The 11,591-nt window shown below is 39.4% G+C and overlaps 1 protein-coding gene across 1 annotated transcript; it reads right to left on the reverse strand.

The window, feature by feature from the left end:
• Positions 1-7,938: 7,938 nt before the first annotated feature.
• On the reverse strand, positions 7,939-11,302 carry RPS12 (ribosomal protein S12). The gene is made up of 4 exons (XM_008938666.1): positions 11,191-11,302; positions 9,410-9,512; positions 8,797-8,898; positions 7,939-8,032 (listed from the first exon to the last, which is right to left on the reverse strand). Exons 1-4 carry the CDS (start codon positions 11,286-11,288, stop codon positions 7,970-7,972), a joined length of 366 nt encoding a protein of 121 aa, XP_008936914.1. The 5' UTR covers positions 11,289-11,302; the 3' UTR covers positions 7,939-7,969.
• Between the last annotated feature and the right edge of the window lie 289 nt (positions 11,303-11,591).

The raw sequence follows: 11,591 nt of genomic DNA on the forward strand, positions 1-11,591 counted from the left end.
CTCCCGCCCCGCCGCGGCAGCGCCGCCGCGCACGGCACGGCCTCGTTCCCTCCCGTTCTTTCCCCTAACGTTACCTTGAGCTTTGTAATCTACCTTAAAAATGTCACATGGATGTGTACCTGTGCACGCCCCTTCCACTGAACTCTTCTGTACCTTTGGGAGTCATCCTCCCCATGGACCAGTGCTAGAGGACAATTGGAAACATACTTCACCACTTGTTCCACAGAAGACTATTGGCAAGACACCAACAGTGAGACAAGGGCCTCTTGAGGCTCAGCACCGGATTCTCCAGTGTCTCAGCTCAGCCTATTGCTATTTCTGCTACTCCGCCTCTTCCTCCACCTACTATTAATTGTGTTGAACAGTCTGCCCTTTCTTTCCTACACATCCAATCCATCTCCCTCATGCATCATCTGGAAGTGCTCCTTTTCTTCCCCCAGCTACCTATTACATCTCAAATCCATGAATGGAAACTTGTGAACTTCAGAATAAAAAGATTTTAAGTACTGCTCTGAGGTTTAAAAAAAAAAAAAAAAATTAAATCCCTGTCAAACACAATATATTCAACAGGAGTCTCAGAAATATCTGTTGCTTTAACTAGAGTTAAAAAAAAAAAAAAAAAGATATTTAAGATGGACCTTCTACAATGAACAAATTAAGGCCATGGAAAATAAGCTTAGCAAAGTTCTCAGCATGTAATTAGGATCTTATTGGCATGGCTAGCTAACATTGTCTATACTCACAACCATCCTAGCTCAGTCAGTAACAACATGATGGATTTTATTATAAGATAATGGAGACTGCTAAACTTAGGCCTCCACAATTCCATCTTTTTCTTGATTGTAGGCCAGGTTGGCTGAAAGTTTTTCTTACTTTCTGAATATATGCAAAATCTCTCATAGCTCATAACCAAACCGCATTTTTAGTGCTATTTTCACACAAATGCAAGTAAAAGAGGCACATATATTCCAATTAAGTCTCATTCAAAGAGGGCATGTAAATAGGCTGGAGGGTCAGACAATGATGCTCTTCACAATGATTAAGAAAGGATCAAGACACACTGGTCATAAACAGAAATGCTGTAAGTGGCACGTTGAGCTTAAAACAAATGGTTAGACAGCCATGAGGGAAGAGTCAGAACCAGTAGGCTGGATATAAAACATACCCATGGAAGGAATAGAAGGGTGAAAGTCAGTCTCTGCAGAAATGGGAATTGAGTTTATGTTTGTAAAAATACAGTAGCTAGCTAAATTCCATGCACATAAAGGGATTTCTTGTCTATGTGCAGAAAAACATTGTATTTTGCAGGCCTGAAAAAAGCAAAGCTGAAAGGTGTTACTTGAATATTGTCCGTTCAAATAAATGGATGAAAAAGAGAATACATACCATAGCTTGTATTGACACACAAACACTTTTATATATATGGCTATCTGAGGGTGTTTCATTTTTTTGTGGAGGGTTCCTACAAACTATGACCTCCACTCCCTTGAACACATACTCTTAAAACTAGAAACATTTCAGGTTTTCCCCCCTTATTTGCCTTCCTAAACCTGTCCTAAGCATCTGTATAATGTTATCCAACACACTGACTGCTAACAATGCAATCAATATAACAGGTTACTTAGGGGGCATGGCTTTTTTCTGTCCTCAAAATAAAAAGCTTATTTAAGCAGGGATTTGAACTCTTTCACTGTGGAAAATGTCTTAGAACCATTTGGAGAAAAAAAAAGGAAAAAATGAAGCATACTGGAATTGCACATTTTTGGAGTCTGAAAACAGGAAATTTGCTTTAATAAACATTTTTCTCCACATCAGCATAAAATATGTTTTTTCAGTTTCATAACTAGATTATAAAATTTTACAGGGTAGGAATTTGGCATGCCAGGCTCTGACCTAAATGCCTATTACTTTATTGCTTGGAGAAAGGAATCTCTCACTGCTCACACATGAGCATTTTTGTAGAGTATTGACACACAAACTCTGCCATTGTGCTTCAGAATAAAACTAGCCTCTGTCAGGCTGTAGCAAAACTGAACAGATACCTGACATTGACTAAGCTAGATTATTTGAAAGTAACAAAATTCCAACCAGATAAGCAAAACAAGTCTAGGTTGTTCTGTACATAAGTATTTTTCCCCTTCTAGATACATATTTTATATAACTGTGCTTTGTGCCTTATAATCTTTAAGCAATATGAAACATCAGATGAGAATTTAAAGGATTTTTACTTAACAAAATTATTCCCATCTTATGCAATACTGTATTGCTCACACAGGCCTCAGTAAAAATATTTAAAATATTTTTGCTGAAGTACGATAAGTCCCGCCAATTGTTTTTGAACTGGAAGAGGTGGGGAAAAGCTGCTGTAAGTCAAAGTGATTTTCAAATTAGTTTCTACTTGTTGATATAGTATAACATGACTCAGACACTTTTGGAATTTAAAGGAGGAAGCACAGTTACCAATGGCTGAAAGTTCAGATGTATGTACAGTGGTTTGCTTCCATAAAAGATTACAGCCTCCTCTAGAACAGGTTAGCTACATGGAGCAGTTAATGAGGATTTATGGCTTTTTGTAGGCAGATTTTCAAAAATGCCAATGCATGAGAAAATTAAATGTGTGTAAGATCATTATATATGACAGAATACTAACCACTTCATTTGCTCCATGTTACAAAGACTCTCTAAATAAACATTTTCTTGCCGACCAATGGCTGAAAAAATTCCTGTGTATTTAGTTAACTGTCTAAAACCATTGAGAAAATAATTTCCCATTACTCCCATTTTCCTTCAGGCTATACAAACCAAGACACAACCACACTCAGCTAACATCCAGTATCCAGTTCAATGGGCCAAGCACAAAAATCCCAGGACTTTGGATCTCTGAAGGAGAAGACTGACACCTGGATGTACGTTCAGAGACCCTCACCAGATGAGACCTTCATGAGGTCGCCAGTAAAGGGAGATGTGCTTTTCGGGACAATGTTTGCACCAGCTTCAGCAACATGGCCACAAGAGGGCCACTGCCTAGCAGCTGGGATATCCAGGTTCTGTAGTACAAACAAGGATGAAAACAGAACAAGTAGAAGCAATTGTACATCAGGGACATTAATCAGAAAATACTGGTGGTTTATGCTTATTACAGCAAGTGTTAAGGACTGTGTGTTTTAATACCAAATATATATTTTCCTCAGGTGGGTCTAGTGCTCACCCTCCATAAAACACTTGATGCTTTGACTGGAAGGTACAATTCCCTCTGGACAAAGCATGTAGAGCAAGCAACTCTCCAAAGGAAAGGCTGGAGCCCACAGAAGTGCTTGCGCAGCACAGCCACTTGCTGCTGACAAGCCTCAATCCCCTGACATTTGTGCTACTGCAAAACAGAACAGCCTATTACAATGGGAGATCCTGATGTGAATGAACTGTCCCGATAAATTAGCAGCCAGGATGACACGCAGGTCGTTCCAAAACAATGAGCTTAACTGTTCCAAGGTTTTTTTTAAAAAAAAAAACATTAAATGTCATAGTTTTGGGAAGAAAATTCTATCTAAAGATCTGCACTTAGCACCTTCACAATGACTTACCAGCATTTCATTCAAGCACTTTGCTAGATTTTTACTTTACTAGGACTGGAAAGGACTATCAATTCATGAAAACCCACAAAAACCTGGTACTTTAGTCCAGAAAAGAATTAATTCTGCTTCCTCTGCCAGCCAAATGCCACAAAACATGCATCATTGAGCAAATTATTCTGCATTATCTGTTTCACAAGGAAAACCCACAAGGGATATTAAATACAGTTGGCAACAGGAAAAGTCAGGGTCAGTCCTGGAACTCTGCAGCCTCCAATTCCCAGTCTCATATTTAATGCTGTCCAACCACATCTTTTCAAGAGACAGGTAATGGATAACTTTAGGATGATGACTACATACAGCTATAATTTAGAGTAATCCAAAGCCTACTCTTCCAAAACCTTACCTGAAATCCCGCACAACAATTAAATAAATCTACAGGAAAACAAAAATAGCATCTACCAATAAAGTGTGAAGAAACTGGGTCTCTCTAATGTACCAAGCAGAGGCCTCAGAGAAGCATGTCAAGTCTTCCAGTAGGAAGAACCAGCAAGCACTTGTCTTCCTCAGCAAATGTGAATAAAAACCAAATTAACTTTCACAAAAGATGAAGGTGAACCAGGAAGTCTAGGTGGAATTTAGTTCTCAGGAAATTTTTTAAAATAAATCAAAAACTAAGAATAGTCCTAAGTACAAAACAAACTGAGTCTTAATCAGTTCTCCAGCGCTGACCCTGCATGGGTTGTAAGGACAATTCCAGGAAATGAAACATTACAGGAAAAACCCTAACTTGATACCTAAGTGTTTTGATCAGAAAATTAAGAACTCAACCCAACTCCTTCTGACAAAAATATTTAATAAGTGTTGGTTGTGTTCCAAGGAAAAGACCTTGGCAAGAGAAGAGTTCATTCCTCAGTATTAATATTTATTGCCATGTAAAATGATAAGGTGACATTTAAAAAAAAAATGTAACAATGTAGCCTTGGAACTTACATTGAGGTGTTGTTCCACTGTTGCAAAAGAAATGCTGCCTAACCAACTTGCTCATGGACTACATTTCTCCTTACTTGAACCCCTTAGTTCCTAAGAGGTATGTGATCATACTTGATAGTAATTAAGAAATGTGTAATCCAGCTACTGCTGAAGTGGCAATTCCAATATCCTACGATATAAGTGAAACACAGAAACCATTTTGATAATGAAGATGTTATTTTTTTCACACTGAAAATAAAACGTTAAAATGTGTTAAATGAAGTAGAATATTCTGTCGAGTTGAATAGCTGGAGTGTGCTGGACTCTTCTCAAGTTGCTTCCAGTTTTAAAGCATGTAAAACTCCTTCAGGACCTATTTACAGTACAATTAAGACTAACAGTTTGACTAAACATATAAATTCACAATGTGTTAACAATTCTTCGGTCTTAGACAACTATACATTCAGTATGCGTGTTCCCCACATATGGCTTTAAAGAAGAAAAGCAAGCCCCATCTAAACACCTTGTTATAAGGAATTCCAGTTCTCCTGCCAGAAGTAAAATGCAGGGTGCCAGCTCCAAGTCCATGAAACAGACATCCCGCCTACCTCCAAAACTGCTGCTGTTGGGCCATTCTAGCCCAGCCAAATTAATGTAATCTTACTGCAACATTCCTGTAGGTTGTGAGTGCTCACAGATCATCATCTTTGTTATCCATCTTATCCTATTTCTCTACAGTGTTACAGTTGGACAGGAAATTCCGTGGTGATGCCACAGCACAGCTAACTACTTCAAATCTAGCTTCTCCACCTCCATAAATAACTGAAGGGAACAACTTCAGATATTAAATACACAACATAAGGTGAATAGCCTTCCACATCCTCTGTGGGGGGAAGTACAGCCAGGTAACTTCTTCAGAACTTCATTAAAACAACAAGTTATCAACTTTATTTTTACTCATCCTTTTCAGTGACAGTTCCTTCCCCTTGAAGTTCATAATCTCAGAATTACAATTCACCTCAACACAAGTATTTCATCCTTCTTCCGTCAATATCCCTCCTATTTCCACCTCCACCCCACACACAAACACTGGCACATCATAAAATAGTCCCATCAGGCCCTAGTGCACATTGGTACGAGTGCTTCACATCACAAGATACCATTAGTAGGCTGTTTATCACAAAGTAAATCACAACAGCACAAATATTCCATGTTGAGCTGACCTCAAGCTAAATTAAGTTTTACTTAGAAGGGCAAAGCCAGTTTGAAAAAAAAAAAAAAGTATATCATTTGCGCATGCTAAATCAACCAAAATTTTATTAAATAGTTTTTAGACCTTAAAGCAAGTTAATTTCACATAACCATATACATCCAAAAAGTAACTATATATACACATGATTTACTTGCCTGAACTCCCTCTATAGTCAGTGAAGCATATCTGAATTATGGACCATGCCTCTCCAATTTCCCAGGTAATCATGTTAAAAAAAAAAAATTAAATTAAAAAGCTATTAGCCCCAAAGCCAAACACCTGGAAAAGCTGCCTGCCTGCACAGGTTTAGCAAAGATTTCCTCAAATTTAAGAATCTAAGTCCATGGATTTCATATTTTTAAAAAATCTTCACCCACTACCCTGGAAGGGCTTACTGAATTGCACATTTGTTATCCTGCATCCAGAGATGTAAAGAATTCAGAGGATTTTACTACTCCTAACAGGTAAGAAAGTGTTCTGGTATAGGAGCACGTTCAACTAAGAATTTTCAACCTCAACAACACACAGGCCATTGAACCCAGGTACTGAGCTCCAGTTTTGGATCCCCATTCCCTTTGTCAATTTAATTCTGACAGGAACAGCCAGCCAAGGAAAAACAAACCATAAATCCTGCTGGACTGCCAACACCACCACTGTTCCAGACAATTACTCCTCTAAAATGCAACTCCAAACATTTTAAAAATATGAAGAACAAATAGCATAATTGTTTTTATCCAGAACTCTTGGAAGATGCACCTTCTGAAGACAGGACAAAAAAGTGTGCTCTGATATGTTTCTGTACACTAGTCAGATACTCAAAATTAATAGCCAAACAACTGACAAACGTTTTTTGATACTGTCCTTCAACTCCATTTAAAAAGGAATAGTCTTATAAATTATTCTTATTCATGGCAACATTCAGATATTTGTGTTAAATTCTATTTGCAACACTAGCTTGGCATTAACTAGAATGCTAAAAGCTACTTTTAACTCCTTCACTGCAGATTACAGACAAGACTGCCCATACATATTCAGCACAAGGATACATTTTTTGGTTTTAAACAGACTTGGAACAGGTGACTGTCACTAATGTTACTACAGGAACCTCTCAAAAATCCAAGTCTCCCAGATCTCACTACTAGAAAGCTGTGACAAGGCTAAAACAGACACTTCTAGAGCTTTAAGAAAAGGTGTAAGAAAGTCTATCTAAGCTAACAACTGGAGGTGTCTGTCTCTACACTACATGAATTATTTGGAATATTAAAAAAGGGGTTACATCTCCTCAGTCTGCAGTTGCCCAGCCACCAAAAAACCTCTTATTCATGTCCTACTTATCAGCATCATGGAGCAATTCCTTAAGATTTCACTTAGAGCTGCTCAGCAGAAAATGCAAAACATAAAGGAACTTCTTGGAGAGAAAAGAAGGTAATCTTAAAATGCAGTCTGAATCCCATGTTTCCAAACAGGAAAAAATCAACAAAACCATAAATTTTGTACATCATCCAACTACTATGGAAACAGACAGTGAGCAAGTCAGATTTCAACACCACCTTGTTTGAGCGGTGAGACCTCAGCTACTTGGCCTCCTTGACTACTGAGAACTCCTACGGAAGTACATGACCATACTTCTTATAAGCTAATTCCACCCACAATTTGCTTCAGAATTGAGGGTAAACAAAACACCTAAAAGTACCTTGTACTCTGAAGAAATCAAGACGGCATTTAAGAAGTTGCTGCAACATCTCAGAAGAATTGGGTAACGGTTATGGCTGTTCTCCTCACTTGTTTCAGCAGAGGGAGCCAAATTTTCATCACAGATGCAGCAGCACTTCACTTCCTCTAACAAGTTACTCAGAATCGCTGCAGAAGTACAGGCCTAGGCACTGCCAAGCAAGCCCAGTTATCAACTGTCAGCATTTCTGCAACTGAGAGGCTGTGCAAGGTTCCCTGAGCTGGCAAACCCTGGGGCAGGAACAGGAAACAGAAGCACCCTAGAGCAGGAACAGCAGTGATTGCCACTAGCTTTTTAGCAGGCTGAGAGTTAACGTGGTGGTAATAAGCCTCACCAAGACCTGCAAAGTCCTTTCATCTTACGATGAAACTCAAAAGAACTATTCCACAGATACCCAGCCATTAATCACACAGACACTAGTCAGGTTCAAAATTTATTTTCCATTCACTTCTTGCACTTGAAGTACTCTTCGATGACATCTTTGGCCTGAGATTCCTTGCCATAGTCCTGCAACACAAGGTGACACATTAATAACATACAGACCCATTCCAAATTTTACAACTTTTTTTTTTTTAAAAGTCAACTGAGATTCTGACATTTTCTCAAGGCACTCCTAAATATTCCCAAAATTCCATATGCATAACCTCAAGCCATCTGCCAGCTGCTTTCCCTTTGGCTCTGTAATAAAAGACTATTCTAATAAATGACCAACCATTCCACTGGTATGGATCCAAACAAATTCTTCACTTCTGTTTAAAGCAAGCCAAGTAAACTATGTGAAGCACTAGCAAAAGTATTAATGCACATGCAGAAGGCATTAGCCTTTATGGTGAAGATGTAGCCATCTCTTTGGGACCTCAAAGACAACAAAGTCCTCAAGGCTCGTACTGTGGCTTTACTTTACCAGTGTCATTTTAAAACATGCTCTGCAAAACACTTTCAAGTTGAGCAGATACATTGAACTGGCATTTTTTACTGAAGCAAAACTTCATCTCTTCTAGCTAAAAAGCCCTTTCCTTAGAGCTTAGTGGCTAGCAGGCACAGACACTTTAAGGACACAACTATTAACTCATAAAATTACTGCCAGCATTTTAAATGCTCATGTTCCATTTTAAATGACAGGGAATGTAGAACAGGAAAGCAGTTTATTTTCACTATCAGAAATGGAAAGCAGCCATTTAAAAAACAAAAATCTAAGTCCCTTCACTAAAGCAACCTCCTCTTTGCTGCTTGTTTTCAGAAGTGAAAGAAAGCCACGACTGGCATCTTACCTTGACAACCACGCAGCTGCAGCCCACCACCTTGCGGGGTTTTCCTTCTCTGTCGATCTTGCAGAGACCAACCCACTCACCCAGCTTCTTGTTGTCGTCAACCTGGGTGGAGCATGACAGCACGTCAGAACTGCCCATTTCTAACAGAGCTGGGTGCAGCAAAGGTGTAGGCCGCTGTACTCTCAGCCATGTTGGGTAACGGATGGCTGCTCTCCTCACCAGCTATCAGTAGAGGGAGCCAAAGTATCATCATCGTACAGCTCGTGCTAGCATTTGAAGAAAAAGCCAGGTTGAGACACCTCCCGTGCTCCAAGACTACGAGCAGCAGTAATTCTATTTCTTACTACACAAGGCACAAAAATTCATTTTAACCTCATAAAATACCTGATACACATCCTATGCCGTTTATATCCACAGTTTCTGTACTGCTTCTATGGCAGTCATACAGAATTAAAACCATCTCTACTGCCAAGAGAAATTCTGCTTAGAAAAGCCCTATACAGTTACAGCAATGTTTCAAAAGTTCAGCTCTCCAGATGCTAAAAGCAGCAGCTTATATTGCAAGCCAGAAAACTGTTCCAAAGTCATGTCTGTAGTCCCAAAACTTACTTACCTTTATTAGGTTGATCTGATGTTCTGCACAAAGTGCTTCAACTAATTTTACATACGTGGGTTCATCACAGTTTGAAGCCAGAACACAAAGATGGGCTTGGCGTCTAAAAAAAAAAAGAAAACTGACAAATATAACTTCAGATCCTGCACAGACTCAGCACATGCATTATGACACAACACTTCCCAATTTCAATTTTTGGTTTTGAGATACCATATGCTTTTGAAATATGAAATATACTTTTGATACAATCTACTACTATTTAGGTTTTCCATATATGTAACATACTACTCATGCATTGTTAGCTTTAGCATCAGGTTCTATTCCAGTTCTGGAAGCTTCTAAAAATACCACTAAATACGTTAAAAAAGGTGTAGTGACTGGATAAACACTGGGTCCCACAAAGAACTGGTGTCACTATGAGAAAGCAACCAAGTTACAAGTTGCCTTTTCCTGTTTACCACAGATTACAATAAATTAACATTAAGCCTGTAATTATTAAAAGCTTGAATTTACATGTCAAGTCGTTACAAGCTCTTCAGAACAATCTTTTTTTACTTACGTTCAAAGAAGCTGTTCTGACAGGGCCCCAATTCTAATTAGATCTTTGTATACTGTGGTACAATGTTAGCAATACCAAAGGGGTACCTGACAACAAAGAGAGCTGTATAGGTTTTCTGTGCTTAACCTAATGTAACCTGGCCAGAGCAAAGTCAGGTTTCTCCATGGCTGCCTTCATCAGGAGTTTCACCCCAATGTTTCTGAAGCAGTGTTTCCAAGCAAGAACTATCCCATACAGACCTATATAAACCTCACACATACATCATCCTCTTAACAGCACGTCAAGTTGTAGCTGAGCTCCAAAGAACTCTCACAAACTACCTGCCAGTCACCCCAGTTGCATTCCTCTTCCATTGCTTGGCACCTCACCTTAGAGCTTTTGGCATGCAGGTTTGTCAGACTTTGCTGTTGTCACCCATCAGAGGGGTGAAGGGGTATCCGACAAATCGCTCAGTCATCACCCAAACACTGCAGCGTCACGTTTCAGCACCAGCTGCTCTTAAAAGTGTGTGCTTACACCATACAACCAGCTAGACTGAAAAAGACCTTTAAGATCATCAAGTTCAACCATTAATTCAGCACTGTAGATGTGTATATACACTACCCCATCTTACCGAGAAGCCACAGATAATTAATTACCAGTTGGCACATATGTGCCAAGTTCAGTATTATTTTGATATTGTACCAAAGCAATTATTTACAACAGCAACGCACAAAAAAATGAAGTCAACTAAAAAGGTAAGCCATGTGTTTCAGTTTTTGTTTATAAAAACTAAACTAACTCTTTCAGCATAAGTCTGACATGCATATCAACCATCCCAAATGAAATCCTACAAAGTTTTTGGGAAAGTTTATCACTTCTTTAAACACAAGGTTCCTGAGCCCCAGATTTCTATACTACATACCACAAGCCCTATTCCATTTTTCTTCATAAAAAAACAATTTACATGAAAACTCGATGGCACTGGGGTCACAAAAAGACAGAACTCAAAACACCAGGTCCTGTTAATTCTTGAATCACACAGTTAAGCATCTGAGTTTTTAGAACAGTTGAAGATGCCAAAGCAGAGACAGCAAATGACCATCCATTAGCAGAAAAACACCATCTTCAAAAGTTTTTAACTAAATATCTGTAAAAAGTGATCACTGTATGTGTTTCACATACCTCATCACAACACACCTCATCCAGTTACACAGCAGAGACAACACAGGACAACACTTACTTGTCCAAGGCTTTGGCTGCCTCACGAATACCACGAGCTAGGCCATCATGGATAAGTGCGGTCTTCAGCACCTCTTGCAGGGCGGTGTTAACATCCATTACACCTCCAGCAGTAATGCTAAAGAAAACACAGGTATTGCTCTGACCATGCCAACATCTTACACCTAGAAGCAGAAGCTTCCCATCACCTGCAAGCCTCCAGTCGTTAAAAATAAACGCACGTAAGCAAAATAAGCTGAAAAGCTAGGCCCAGTGAGAGACTTCTGAAGGCACAGGCAAGAAACTCTAGAGACGAAGCTCCGCTGGCGAGCCAGCCATCCGGCCGCGCTCTCCAGGCCGCGCTCTCCACGCTCCCTAACTAAGGAGGAGCAGCCGAACACCCGCGGCCCTCAGCCGGGCCCC

This window comes from Merops nubicus, unplaced genomic scaffold, assembly GCF_000691845.1.
Source record: "Merops nubicus isolate BGI_N331 unplaced genomic scaffold, ASM69184v1 Scaffold5904, whole genome shotgun sequence".
Lineage (NCBI taxonomy): Eukaryota > Metazoa > Chordata > Aves > Coraciiformes > Meropidae > Merops > Merops nubicus.